This window comes from Lemur catta, chromosome 12 (assembly GCF_020740605.2).
Source record: "Lemur catta isolate mLemCat1 chromosome 12, mLemCat1.pri, whole genome shotgun sequence".
NCBI classification, from domain to species: domain Eukaryota; kingdom Metazoa; phylum Chordata; class Mammalia; order Primates; family Lemuridae; genus Lemur; species Lemur catta.
The window spans coordinates 52,231,796-52,247,404 of record NC_059139.1 but is presented as its reverse complement, the minus strand read 5'-3'; the positions used below and the strand labels follow the sequence as shown (position 1 = coordinate 52,247,404).

Below are 15,609 nucleotides of genomic sequence, written 5' to 3'. Positions count from 1 at the left end.
GAACAGACGATCAATGAAGCCCTGGATTTTATCATTTGATTAAAGGATATGCTACAGGGTTGGTGACTTTCAGGGAGCCAATTGCTTGCTAAGAATCAGCTGGCTTATTGTGAGTGCCCTTAATTAGCTCTTTCAGAGCTTCTAGGGATTTTAAATTATATATTTATTTTCTTTTTGGATAAAAAGGAATCAATAGCTGTCTTAGCTTGCTCTTGGAAACTTCCCAGCCCAAACTATGTTTGGTGCAGGCAGAAGTACTTCATCTGCAGTCCTGAAAGAGCATTTTAAATGAGCTTACCCCTGCTGAGAACTGACTAAGGGCGGCTTGATAGCTTTAGTCACATTACTGATCTCAAAACACCCAAGTGCATCTTTGGAGATCCGTGAAAGTGGTGTGGCTTTTTCTTCTACTTATTACATGAACCTCAACCAACTTTATTTTTCTGGTTCTTAATTTTCTTTTGTAAAAAGATCGGAGAAACTTTTATAAATCCATCAGTCTGTCCAGAAAATGGCTGAATGGGAGAATCACTTTTTCTACCCAAAAGTCTCTATTTTCTAAGAAAGTTGAGGTCAAATAGTATTCAAAAAAAGAAAGCCTTAGCCTACATACCATTTAAAGAAATATTTTCAACTATTAAGTGTCATGATTTTGAATTCAAATTGTACTTTGGAGTTTTGCATCTTTTTACTATAGTTATTTAAAAAACTAGGAGAAAAAATATGTTACAGGCAGCAATAAATGAAAATAAAACTGACTGTACCACTGTCTTTCAAAATCATGATTACATTTTCATTTTAAGTAAAGAAATTAGATATTATGAAATTATTTAGTTTTCGTTTACTACACTGAACAGGATCTCACTTTATTTCCTAAGGGAATCTCAAGAAAGATTCAATGTCTTAACTAAGTCTCCCATGATAATAGCAACTGCTTTTTGGTAAACACTTCAAAAGCAATCTTGAGCGATGAAACCCAAATCACCTATTATAATCGGTAAGTTTTAAAAGGAAATGAGTGCTTAAAAAGTGATGTTATGTCAGTAACAAGACACAGTTACGATAGGATAATTTTTTTCTTTTAACTCTGAAAAATGTTGGGATTTTTTTTCATGGTATGTAGCCAAGGAGACAGCTGCACAGGGAGGCAGGAATACAAGATTTACGGTAGAATAGGGTCATGACAAGGAACAGAGATTGTAAAATCACACTCTTTCCTCTGATTAAGGACAACCAGGCTCAACAAGGCTGGGAAAAATAGAAGGAATAAATATATGAAACTTCACTCTGCCTTGGGAATACATGTAATGTATTATAGATATGTTGGCTTTAATAAAAAATCCTTACAGCCCAAGACACAGGTTTCTGTTCCAGCAGGTGAGCAATTCCAACTCATTTAAGTGTTTCCTCTGTGCACCCAAAGGCAGAAAAGTCTTGGTCTGCATGTAAGTGGTCATGCAAGTGGACCCTGGTAAAACTGCCATGGTGGGGGGCGGGGGACAGAAGATACATTCAGGTGCCAGCAATAATTGGTCAGGCACAAAACCAAAGTTTTCATTAGTATTAATTTTTAAAGTCAACAAAATATATATGTAGTGGGTGTACAGCTGCCCTAGGGTCTAGGGGTTTATAATTTGGCTGTACTGTCTGATTTACACATTCTAATTCTAAAGCAGTTGGCCGTTCATGGCTGTCTAACCTCCAAAAAAGTACTTTCAAAAAGAATGAAAATCATATATATCATTTTCTGAAACATTAAAATAAGAATCCTATAGTAGAAAATTAGTAAGAAAACTTTAGCTCAATGATGGGAATTCAAAAATTGTCATAATTTGTATTTTTGACTTAATATTACATATTTATTCTTAATCTTAGCATCATAATTTTTTTTACCTAATCTGGTTTTAAAAATTATGCTAAATAGAAAACCTAGAAAATTGAATGCAAAAGGAATCTTTGCCCTAGAATTTAAAAAGGTCCTACCCAAAATATTTTAAAATTTGACTAGTAATATAAAATATCATTCTTTTATAGTTTATATTTTTCTGTAGCAATGACGGCACTAGTATTATGTACTCCGCCTTCACCTGATACAATAATTGATAAGTCTTAAAACTTGTTCCACTGGGATGATGCTAACTAAAGTTAATATCTATCAGAATGAGAAAGTCATCCTTCTAAAGTTAACGTTATTTATTCCCTCAGCATAAATAGTTCGGACTTCAAAATAGCCACATAAAAAGGCATGAAAGACTAACATTTCTTAGTTTTAAGTAACTTTTTTTTAAAGATAGAACTGCTTTTAAAAATATATTTTACTCTGGGAAGATGCCAAATGAGTGTGCTACACCTTGGTCCATGCTTTGACCTTGACACATCTGGCTGTCACTATTTTAATTTTTTATATTGAACCTGAACATCTTGATGGGATTTTGTCCTGAATGAAGGCATATGTAACAGTATGAAATTGTTCTACACTATTAGTCAATAAAGTAAACTGTGAATCTGAAAAACTACTATGATAGTTGTCTTATTATATTTACGATGGCATAACATGAATTATTGCCTGTCAAGAAACATATTCTCAATAAGAAGCAGAATCCTATTAAAGCAACATTTTATTCAAGGTTTTATATTCTCTGTCAATTTGAGCTTGAGGAAAATGTAAAGGAAAGGATTATTGCACTTACTTAATCATATGTGGCACAGTAACTTTGGAATTCTCTTCAAACACTATAGTCATTAAACCATTACATCGTATATTGTCCACACACTGTAAAATTAAAAAACAGGCAATTACAACCCACACGAAAACCTAGGCAGATCATTCATTCCCAGAATTGTTTATAGCCCAAAAGAATTTCATTTCTCTGTATTTCTCTCTCTCTCTCTCTCTCTCTCTCTCTCTCTCACACACACACACACACACACACACACACACACACACACACACACACGCACGGATGCACAAAGCAGCAGGTGAATACTATACATTGATGAACAGATTCAATATCTAGATACCAAAACTGTGCACCAACCAAATGCCTGACAAATACCAAAGACAGACGCAACGGCTATATTTTCCTGGAATGGGTTTCTCAAGAATTCTCACCACAATGTCACTTGAACATAATTCTCTGGCTGTGCCAACACTACTTGAGAGATTTAGGCCTTCTGACCGCAATTGCCCCTGCTATATCCATTTCCTGCGACCAGGGGGTGGTATGGAATAGTTATATTAGAAACAGTGGCTTCCTTGGACGGAATTCATCTTCTGTCTCACTAGAAAGCACTGTGCCTGCTTCTCAGGTGTTTTCTGCCAATAAATTCCCACATTTTACTAGTATCTGTAACAGTTTTCATTGACACCATGTTGGTTTGGTGAGGGAGCTGTGTATAATTTCACCTGATTCCGGCACGGTTAAAGCCCTGTATCATCTTTTTCTCTTTTCTAAGAGGAGAGCTCAGAAACTTCTGCTAATTTTCCCTGCCTCCATGTTTTAATCTATGCCTTATCCATTTGAAATTTTCCTCTGCAACTACTTTGGGTTAGAGAAGAATTTATTTTGAATTATACATATTCCCTGAGAATAAAATAGCAAAATTGTAAAAAATAAAACAATTTTTAAAAACAAAAAATTGCTTCTGGTCACTGGGATGCTATATAGTGGTTTGTGATTGCAACTGAATGGTACACAGAAGCTGACTGCAATGTGATCTCACACAGGTCCTGAACTCAGGATCTACCTCAAACTTGAAGTTCTAATAAAAGAGCAAATATGCATATAAGAAACTTTACATCATTGGAATCCTGACTATTCAGTCTACTTAGTAGACCAGCCATTTTCATACTTGTTTTTCCTTAAAATTTTGTTATCCTCACATCTTATGCCATTATTTCAACTAACAGGTATAAAGGATACTAACTTATGGGGAGAAAGTGGATTATTTTAAAGTTCCTCTTCAATATATTTCCTTAAACTACAGCATCTGGAAATAATTTGGTGTTATGGTTTTTATATAAATAATTATGGTTATCTAACTATAAATTTGGTTAGATGTGCTTATCTGTGAATTTATACTCCATCTTGTTCACACAACGTAGAGTACAAAAACACACAAGAAGACAAAAGTCAAAATAAGTAAGAAAATCAGAGAGGATTTCGATAAAGAATGGAAAACATGTGATGAAGCTTTAAGTGGGCCTCAAAATTAGCCAGGCTATGGAGCAGCTGACTCAAAGAGGGGCATGGTTAGTTACAAAATTCACAGTTTAGTAGAAATTCAATTAACCCTAGTCTGAGACCAGAGACAAAAATTATCTCAAAAATATTGAATAATGTAGTGAACAATGTCCTCAACAATATCTTTAAAGTACCTACAAGTTTTACCAAACTGTTTTGTATAAACTCCCTCAACATTGGTTGAAAGTACAATTCCAAACAAACAACCCAGTGGTGGCCCCGCAAAAATGTGATCTGGAGGTCCAGCCTCTCTCTGCTGGTCTGGTTCCCTGCACGAGTTTCACGCTTTCCAGAAAAGGGCACAGGCAGCTCTCCTTCAGGCTCAATAAATGCTGCTTCTCTTGCCCTACTTCGTGTAAGTGTCGAGCAGCAGGAAGTTGGTAATGGGTGTTCTCCCCCAAACCCTGAAACCGCAGTACCCTGTGTGCCCTGTCATGTAGTCAGTGTTTGCACTAGTGAGTCAAGCTGCCAGCAGGTGGGGTACCCTCTTGGGCCTGAAGAAAAGCCACACCACCTCCACGGGAGAGCTCTCAGTCAGGGCCAGGTGAAAATGTGTATCAAGGGCCCCATTTCAAAGTGGGAACACACGGAAGAAAGAAGAGACGGGACTGGCTGGTGCTTGTGGCTCTAAGGCAGAAGAAAGTGACTGAGAGGACTGAAGAAGTCAGCTGGGGTCAGGTTACAGAGAAGGGAGTCTTGAGTTTGGATTTTATCCTATAGGCAGATGGAAAGCCACTGAGGGTTTTTAAGCAGTTCATCTATGTTGAGATCTAAACTGGCTCCATGGTGCTGTTCATTGGAAAAGAGGGAGGAATAAATGGAGACCCAAGGGATCAGCAGCAGCAGTCCCCAACCTTTTTGATACTAGGGATCAGTTTAGCGGAAGACAGTTTTTCCACGGACGGGGGTTGGGGGGCCCTGGCCACCTGGGCTCCACCTCAGATCATTAGGTGTTGGATTCTCATGGGGAGCGCAACCTGGATCCCTCGCATGTGCAGTTAGCAGCGAGGTTCGTGCTCCGGTGAGGCTCAGATGCCTCCGCTAATCTGACCCGCACCAGTCCGCGGCCTGGGGGCTTGGGGACAGCAGATCATCAGAACAATATTCTGAGTCAATAAATGAAATGATTCGTATCTCCCCTGAGGCAGACTGTGAGAATGAAGAGCAAAGGATGTGGATATCTATTTTGAAGAAAAAAAATGATAAAAATGGATAAGTTACTGATCAAAACCAAGAGAAAAAGACAAGGTAAAAATAAAAGATGACCATTGCTAGAAGGCAATTTTTAAATTTTCAGATGCAAATATATTTAAAACTAATAAAGCATGGCTAAATGTCTTCTGAATGACCCAGAGTCTAGCCCAAATCAGTCTATCTTTCGAAATCAGTCTATTCTCAAGAGCATCAAGAAGACGCATCGGTTGTATGGCACTGGGGATTTTCCTCAACGGTTGTCTTACAGCTGCATTGATGACGTACTTACTACGTGAAGACACTGGGCTGAGCGCTGGGAGGTGAGGAGTGGGAAGCAGGGTAAGGACATGTGGAGGAGATTTGAAGATGAGTAAGGCAAGTGCACTTTCCTAATCTCAGGGGGACAATGGATTAACCTTATCCCTGTTCTCACCACACTATGTGGGGGGCAGGGGTGGGGTGATGAGGAAAAGGACTGTAGGGGGCGAAGGATTGCACACAGGGGGAGAGGAGGGTGAGGGTACATGAGCCTTCACTCCAGTGGTCTTTCCAGCCATTCCTTAGGCTTCTTTTCACTTTCCATGTTTCTGAAGCACAATGAGGAATCCACTTGGGTAACCAACACAGGAAGTGGGAGGGTACAGATGGTGTTTGGTGAGACCTGGGGAAAATGAACACTGTTCCTTCAATTTCCTTTAATATTCTAAGCAAATGGCTTAGTTATACAGACCACAGCCTTAGGATGACTGTACAGTCAAGAACAGAGGTGAGGTAATGACCTGGTGAGACCGCCTACACTCGGCCCAGAGCTCCCACACAGCTCCAAAGAGACAACCACTCTGTCCAGTGGAGCCCAGACAAGGTGGGGGTGGGCATTGGAGGTGGCTAGAGACACAGACTGGAGTTATAGATGCCTCATCCTGGACAACAGGTGGGAGAGCAGAAATTTAACTCCTGTTTCTGAGGGATTCTTAGTCCAAACCCCTGGAGAATACAGGAATTAGGTTGGTACTAAGTCTGGAAACCCAGCAAATGCACCATTATAGATGGGTTCAAAGCGCATTTCACACCACGTGTGCCAAGAGTCAGAGCAGGTAAAAGCAGAGCTGTCCTGTCAAAGTAATGGGATACCCACAATCAGGGCATCTTAAGATGTAATTCTCTGTGGGCTGACTTTGCTCATTCCCCTCCCCTTGGAGACTAAAAGGAAAAAACTCTGGCTTTTTGAAAGAGGAACCAAGAGGAAGAGGGTCTCAAGACCAGTCTTCCCAGTTCACTTGCCTGGGGCACTCTGTAGGGTGGAAAGTGGTGCCAGGGAGGACAATCAGCTTCCATAGTCCCCAACAGGAGCCATAATGTGTGATACAAGTGCCAAGGACTGGGATATAAGCTTTCTCTCCTGTCCCCAACATAAGCAACAAGTGCTTTCCCCTCTGTCATCCCTCATCTACTGTGCCAGTCCAGGGTATAGTGACCCAGGACCTGAGAAGGCTTTGCAGAGAAACACAGAAGAGACACACTGAGATATTTTTGATTGGCTAGTGTTACATATAAACAGTGTAGGCAGAATACTGCATGAAATTTGAGAGAGAAAATAGAAAATAAATCTGTTTTTTCCCTAATATGAATACACATTAGAGTATATCTTTGGCAAAAATGATATTTAATTTTTTAAAAAACATGTAATTATATAAAAAGAATTGGAATGAGAAAATAACATGCCAAAAAAACTATCACAAAAAAGATTAAAAAATGAAGGGTTAAGAATTTTAATATTATTAAGCCATTTATTTTTTAAAGAAATCATTATTCATCTAACAAATAGAATGGCAAAGCTTTTCAATTTTTTTCTCACCTCTCTCCCTTCATGAATATAGGGATTCATAATTTGGAATTCAAGAGATATAGGCAGAAAGAGGGTAAATATAGACTTGTATTTTTCACTTCAGTGTTTTTATTTTTTATTATGAAATACTTCAAACATACAGAAAAGAATGAGGCATCCATATACCAGCCACCTAGACCTAACTAATATTAATGCTCTGCCATATTTGCTATAGATCATCCTTTTTCTTATAAGGATAAAAAACACTGCACACATAGATAAAGCCCCCTTCCATTGCAGTAGGCTCCTTCCACCCCAGAAGTAACCACTGTCCTGACGCTGATGAGTATCCACTTGTCCTTCCTTCATTCCTTTTTTCTTATTTTACTATATTTGTATGTATCTGCCCATTATAATATATTAATACATTATTTGCATTTTAAAAATTTACACAAATGTTTGTGATTTTTTTCACCCACTGTTGATTTTAAGATTTGTTCATGTCTATGTGTAATGTTCATTCATTCATTTTAACTGGTATCTATCCTAAGGTATACACATACATAGTACACTTTATCTAGGCAATCTCTTACTTGGTGCATTTAAGAGGTCTCCATTTTTCTTCTATTACAAAGATACAGTGACTGTTCCTACATATTTCTCCTTGTAAAAAAGTTTTTACCTTTCTATCTTTTAATTTTTCATAGGTAATCTGTCTTTCTACCTTTTGAGATTTTTCGTTTTGTGTTTTATCTTCCACAGTTTCACCTCAATGTGCCTAGATGAGGTTTTCATTGAGTAGATGCAGCTTAGAATTCAGTATGCTTCTTCAGTATGAGCACTCGTATCTTTCATCCATTTTGAAAATTTCTACTCATTTTCTCTTTAAAGACCATCTTTTCTATTCTCTCAAATCTTTTTACTGGAATTTCCATTCAATGTATGTTGGACCTCCTAACTCTACTCTCTCTGTCTGAATCTCTTTTTCATATTTGCCATCTCTTTATCTGCCTTTGCTATATCCTAGGTAATTTCCTCATAGATATATTACCTGGTTCTTAATCTTCTCATGAGCTGTGGTTGATCCACTGTCTTTAATGAATTTCCAGGGAATTTGTAAGTTTGATGTCTATAGTTTCCTGTTTTAGATTTTCTATTTGGTTCTTTGATATCCACCTGCTCCTTTTTACACGGTGATCTATTCTTTACCTCTGATCTTTCTTTCTTTTCTATTTCTTTCTTTCTTTCTCTCTCTTTTTTTCTTTCTTCTTTCCTTCTCTCTCTCCCTCCCTCCCTCCCTTCTTCCCTCTCTCTCTCTTTCTTTCATAGTTTTGCCATATTTTAAACATTCTTATTTTACTGTCTTTTCCAAGTTGTCACCCCTATTATCTGAAGTTATTGCAGTGCTAATTCTATGGTTCCCCCGTCTGCTGAGTCTTGCTCATGATAGATAATGTACTCATAAAATTTGTAATTTTTTATTTGAGCACAGATCATGAACCCTGGATTGTAGAAATGTTGCTAATGAAGTGGCTTTGTGTTTGCATCTACAAGCATGTTTGGGATTTCAACAACTGAAAGTTACTTTTATAATAATTTTTCAGCTTGGAATTTTCACACTATGTGGATATTATAAATCTGAATTTCAAATCTGTAGACCAGAGACACATTCATTTTTTTCAAAGGAGATTTTTAAAAAATTAGAACCCAAGGCAAAGGAAAACTTCCTTATTTCTTTCCCTGGGGCAATGGGTAGGGTTTCTTAAGTTCTTATTTCACAGAGGGAACAGACTTCCTGTGTCCAAGCTCTAAATAGGGATCTCAATTACTTTAATGGGCCCGAGGCTACTGCTTCCCTCCTTAATATGTTAATACTCCTAGGGCTTGGGACCAACACGTAATCTGAAATCATTCCCAAGTCTCTAAGTCTTCAGTTTACAAGCTTTCTGCTCTGGCTTTAAATTCCCTTGTTGTTTCTGGCAACCAGAGATTTCCCTTTCTATCTTTAAATATCACCTATGTATTATTTTTTTTACTGATTCTTCATTTTAAAAATTTCTTGTTTTGTAGCTAGAGGGGACCTAAGTCATCTCAGTCCTCCCCATTGCCAGAATTGGAACTTGGGATAAATGTTTTATATCCAAAAGAAGAGATTTATGTGACCATTTTAGCACATTTCATTATCCAGTGTCAGGTCTCACTCATAAATCTTTATGATTCACTGTGTGGGCCATTAAAATTATTAGAAATAATAAGAAATTTGCACTTACACTCAAGTTTCAGGAGAACAAAATATACATGCAATCTGAACCATAGCTCAAAAGACCATGTAATGAAAAGTCATATTTTATAGCTATAAAAAAAAGGTCTTGGATAACTGGTACACGATCTTTAATCCATCCATAGGATGGATGGAGAGATAGATACATTGATATTATGATACCATTATGTTGAGAAGTGGTTTTCAAAATGGGCTCTTCATCCCCAGCCAGGCTTCAGGGACAACTTGGGTGTGAATAAGCAGAGCTCCTGGGGGCTCTGTGTCCACCAACTCTATTTCAATTAGAAATTCTGCTTTTATCTCACTTCCATCTGAGCCCCTGAGTAATGCTGCACTGATGAAAGAGTTCTGTGTATATCATATAGACACACTCGCATGTACAAGTTGTGTATGAATATACTTATAGTGGAAGTTGTGGTGTATACTTATGATTACACAAGCATTCACCTTGGTTGTTGAGAAGAAGTCATGGAGCCCTGGGGAAATGAATAGAGTCCACTCACTTACAAAGAAATATATTAAAATAAGCAGGGTGTCAGGTATCTTTACGCCATATTCAATTTATGTGAATTACAGCAGACTTTGTAATTAACAGGATAATGAAAGCAGACTCCTAGATCATGGATAGTCTAATTCAGTTTGTAATGACTGGGGTGGAGTCTGGGAATATGTATGTTCACAAAAGCCCCAGGTGATTTTGATGTAGCTGGTCCCTGGACAATGTTGAGAATGACTTCTTCAGCATGGGTTTTTAAAGGTCTTGCTTAAGGCAGTATTTGTTCATAGATCAGTGGTCTACTGTGTCACCATATTTTTTACCTTCTCAATACTTCTAAGTAGTGGGAAGTAGTAGTGGGAAGAAAAGTTAGATTTGATTTTTCTTTTAATTTACCTCTTTACATTAGAGTAGAAAATTTCCTATTGATTCCAGAGAAGCTATTCTTAGTGCTTTTTTAGCATGTCCAGTGTGCAGCAAATCTGTCTACATAGGTCTGTGTTTGGCACATCTGCCCAAACCAAAAAGTTCAGAGGTGAATTTTAATTCTGCATGTTAGTTAATACCCATAATTATAGTGAATCTGTTTAATAAACCATTATGTATGACAGTAAGACAAGCACAAATGAGTGCACTTTATTGAAATGAATGGTCAAATCTTCAGCCTCAAATCTTTCCCTATAAATAGATGAAAAAGGAGAAGAATTATTGGTTGAGACCATTAGCCACTTGCACATTTTGTTGGAGGCGCCAACAGTTAATTATGGCCTTACTGGTGTAACTAAAAGTGTGATTAATCGTTCAAGCAATTGTTCTTTTTTAAAAATTACAGCTTCAGAGAGAAAGACCTGGCAAAGTTAAAAGTCTTAAATTTTCTGCAGAGTTCCTATGTGAAACTGGGATTGTATCAATGCATAGGAATCACTTTATTATTTTAAATAAGAGTCATGTGTGATTAGTGTAACACAGTGTAGTAGCTTAGCAAGGTGGCTTCAAATCAAGCCACAGAAAAATTAGATTTAGAAAAACAGTGACAAAAATTAAAAAGGCAAAATAATGGAGTACATATTCATTATTTAAATTGAAATAAAATGTCCCTTTCTCTAGCCTATAAGGATAGAACCAATGAATTAATGTTCATCTGGTATAAAGAGACAAGAAATAGAAATAGTGGAAAATGTTAATTTCATTGATAATTACAGAAATATAAATTAAAACCACTAGAAGGCAAAACCACTTTTCCATTAAATGGGAAAATGTGATAGCTGTGACAAATCTCAACATCGGCAAGACTTAGAAGAAAGGTATGTAGACACCTTGTTGATGATATAGTGAAATGATGAGTTATGTATTTCTTGAAGGAATTGTGGCAGTCTGTCAAACGAGGAATCCTGAAGTCAGGAAAGTGATCAGGCCATCTGGACCTGCCTTATACTCTTTGGGGAATATATACCAATAAGGGACCTTAAAAGTGGAAAAAACTCCTGCATAACGATGTTTAGCACCACATGATATATTAATCCTAAAACTTGGAATTAGCCCACATACTCAATGCTCAATTATTCAGAAAAAGCTATAAAAGTGATAAATTAATGTGCTAGAATATATGTATATTTTATATGTAGCTTCTAACAGCTACATATGGTTATTAGAAGGAACCAATATGAAAAGTTTGTAAGAATACAGAAAGAAGTAAATGAGGTAAAAAGCAAAAATGATATGTGTGTGTGTATGCGTACATATATATATATATACACATATACTGAGAGACAAACTGTCAAATCATTTCTGTATGGCAGGATTGCGGAGACTTTAGAGATAGAAAGAGTTCATTCTCCAGAACAGAGATTCTTTAACTTAATTGTGCAAGACTGATCTATGGAGCTTGTTAAATCTAGGAAGTTTAGAGTGGCCTCTGGAATGTGGCTTCAGGAATCTGCATTTTAAAAAAATTCTCATGTAATTCTCAGGTTATCTGTTGAAATACTCTGATAAACATTTTAGTATGTTGGGTGTTGGGAATATTTCTAGTTTGATTTTGTGTCCATAACCTATATACAATAAAATATTAAACAGTACATTTTCAAGCATTCAGTAAACTCATCTTATTAACAATGAATACATTCAGAGATATACTTGAGAGACAGACAAATTCCATGAATGTATATGTAATTTCTCCCATAAAATGAAAATGCTTTAAGCACAGAATGAAGGCAGTTGCAATGTAGGCTTCTGGGCAGCAGGCTAGGCTCAGTCAAGAGCAGAGCACGCTGTCCCTACCACCCACCATTCACACCTGGAATGCTCACTACCTGGCTCAGCCTTGGGCTACAGTTGACACATGACCACTCCTTTCCCTTGACATTTTTCTTCTCTTGACTTCTAGGACGCTATCTTGGCTAGTCCCCCTGCTGCACTGGTGGTTCTTTGGTCCTCTTCCCTATTCTCCCTGACCCCTCTCTCCATCCACACATGACTGTCTTCTCATTTCTATCTACACTTATCCCCTTGGGGATCTCAACAGTCTCACAGCCTTAAATGCTGCCCAAATAATGTAGTGTCTCCCACACAGACCTCTCCCTAAATGCTGGACTTCCATATCCCATTGCTTATTTGACAATTCCACTCTAATGTCTAACAGACTTCTCAGACTCAACATATCCAGAAGTAAACTTCTGATTTTCAAACGCAAATCTCCTTCCCCAGCAGACTCCTCCATCTCAGTTAATGACAACTCCATTCTGCCAGTTGCTCAGGCCAAAAACTCTGGTGTCATCCTTGACTCTTTTTTTTCTCTTGCATCCTAGATGGAATCCATAACAAAACCCTGCAGGCTCTACCTTCAAAATAAATCTAGACTCAGAACCCTTATGTCCAACTCCACTCCTGCCTTTAACATCTCTTGCCTGGGTTACTGCGGCAGCTGCTCACTCACCTCCCTGCATCCACTCTTGCCCTCTGCCCTCAGTCTATCATCACCCCTGCAGCCAAAGTGATCCTTGTCAAACCTAAGTCGGATGGTGGCATTCCTTTGCTCAAATCCTTTAATAACTTTCATATGATTCACAGTGCAAGCCAAAGCCCTTTCAATGGCTTAGAAAGGCGTCCCTGATCTGGCCCCTCTTACCTCTTTGCCTTCCTCTTTTTCTATTCTCCCTCTCGCACGCTCCACTCCCACCAAACTGGCTTTCGCAGTATTCCTTGAAATATGCGGCATCCTGCTTTACAGTCTTTGCCATCGCTCTTCCTTCTGCTTGGAAGGACTTTTCCTCCATCACATATCCACAAGGTTTCTCTATCACTGACTACAGGCTTTGTCTGAACGTCTCCTTCAGAGTGAGGTGACCACCATTTCAAAACTCTACCAACTCACATCTACCTCCAGTAGCCCACTCCTTCTTGCCCTGACCTATCACCTCCTACCATAAAACAGTATGTACTTATTTATTATTACCTTTATCATTTATTTTTGGTCTTCCCCACACTAGGATGTAAGCTACAAAAGGTCAAGGTCAAGGAATTTTTTGTTGCTGTTGTCTCTTTTGTTCATGATATGCCATACATCCCTAGAATAGTACCTAGCATAGCTATCACTGCATAAATGTATCTGTTGAATGAATGAAACCACAAGTGTCAATGCCACACAATGTTAAGGTTCTATTATCGAACATAGTAATTTCATGTGACATCATCATCACTGAAAAAGAAATAACTTTCTGTTGGCTTCCTTCACCTGCAGATACAATCTAGTACAATTTTTTGCTAAGCCACGTATTAGCCATAGCTAATATGGGAAATAAGGAGAAAATTGAATACTTCCTCCACAAGGTGTAGTCTAAGCTGAGAAAGACTCAACTTGGATGTCTGTGGCAGGCAAAGCGCTGGGTACCTTTCTTTAAAAGACCAGGCACAGAATGATTCACACATTCCAAGTCTTTCTCTCTCAACAATGCCTCAGCAGATACCCTAAGGAGGTCTCTTAAACTTTTATTATCTCCATATCTTAGGACCCCCAGTTATATCACAAGGTAGAAGGTAGAGCAGCTGGAAAAACACCTTTGCCTACTCCTATTCTCCCCATTCTTCCCACTTAACTTGGCTCACAACGCTCATAAAATTTTGTTGCATTAAGTTTACTTCCTTTGCCTCCCTACAAGCCAGCCTGTCTTCCTGAAAGCAGGAACCATTGCTGTATTCGTGGTACCTGCACGATACCTGGCAGCACATGATGAGTCCTCAATAAATGTTCGTAGAATCAATGAATGATCCAGAGTTTTGTTAGATTAAGAAGTGCATTACAAATAGAAAGAGACGCACTACAGTATTAATTGATATAACACAGAGCTAATGAAAGTATTAATAAATCACCCCAAGGAGGCAATTATGCAAATATGGAAGGTCCCATATTTTCATTTCTTTGTCAGCTAGAAATGAAGTGGCTTCTCCTCTAGCTATTTATTCACCATCAAAGCAATCCTAATGGTATATAAGTAAAAATTCAGCATAAGGCACTCTGATAGAGGATGTTTAGAGTACTAAAAAAAAAAAAGACCTGGATTAGGTTTGAGTCCTGATTCAATGCAGTTGGGTAACTTGACAAATGCTTAGCTTTCCAAATCTCAGGCTTGTCACCTGTGAAAAGGGACTAATAATATTTCTCTCTGTTTACCTTCAGAATATTATTGCGAGGGCCAAATGAAATCAAGTCTTTAAAACTTGACAAATAAAAATAATTATTATTGCCATTCATTCTCTATTTCTCTTTGGTTCTCAGTTGTTTAAAAAATTTTAAATAACTAAAGAAAAATGATAGAGTTCATGTTTCCACCTAAGTCTTACATATAAATTACTATGAGCTCTTCAGAAAAAAGAAGGCAATGAAATCTATGATATATGCCTTTTCCATTTGCCTCAATCTTCCTTAACAACTTTGAAAATAATTTTCAAGTCTTCTTTTAATATTTCCTTACACAGCATCACTTTTCCGATATATTAACAAATGGATCCAAAATTCACACGGCACTTGAATTTAGGAATGTCCTAGTCCAATCATGACTAGTTTGACATATTTCTAAATCATATTATTGCCTGAACAAATGCACCAATTCCCTAACTGGGCATTGCTGAGCATGGAAAGATAAGCAATTCTGTTCCCTAATTTTTCCTGTAGGAAATACAGGAGCTCATTTTCAGATTTCATAGTACAGACAGTGTCTCTTTTGATTCTTTAATTCTTGATTTCTCACTATAGCTCTTGTTAGCTGTTTTTGTATCTCTCACCACTTTCCTACTTCAGAAACAAACAAACAAAACATGGAGTCATTGGAGAATTTATTGCTAACAGGGCAATTTCTACACCACTCAACACAAGTGATTACATTTGCAGCTTGTGCAAAATGCCCAGGAGCTAAAACGCAACTACTACATTTCAAGTAAATTTTAGTCTCAAAAAGAAAAACAAACAAACAAGCAACAAAAAAGCAAAAACAGCCTATCGAGATACAGAGCGATGGCAGGTTCAACAACTTGGGTGTAATTTTTTTTAATAAAAATAAAAGAACTTGAAAAA

The 15,609-nt window shown here is 37.7% G+C and overlaps 1 protein-coding gene across 1 annotated transcript in view; it reads right to left on the bottom strand.

Annotated features, from left to right (window-relative positions):
* The window catches only part of RASGRF2 (Ras protein specific guanine nucleotide releasing factor 2), a 217,034-nt gene that overhangs the window by 95,353 nt on the left and 106,072 nt on the right, over nt 1-15,609 (bottom strand). The window contains exon 14 of the mRNA XM_045565878.1: nt 2,691-2,773. Coding sequence (XP_045421834.1) covers nt 2,691-2,773 — 83 coding nt within the window. The remainder of the gene's footprint in view (nt 1-2,690; nt 2,774-15,609) is intronic.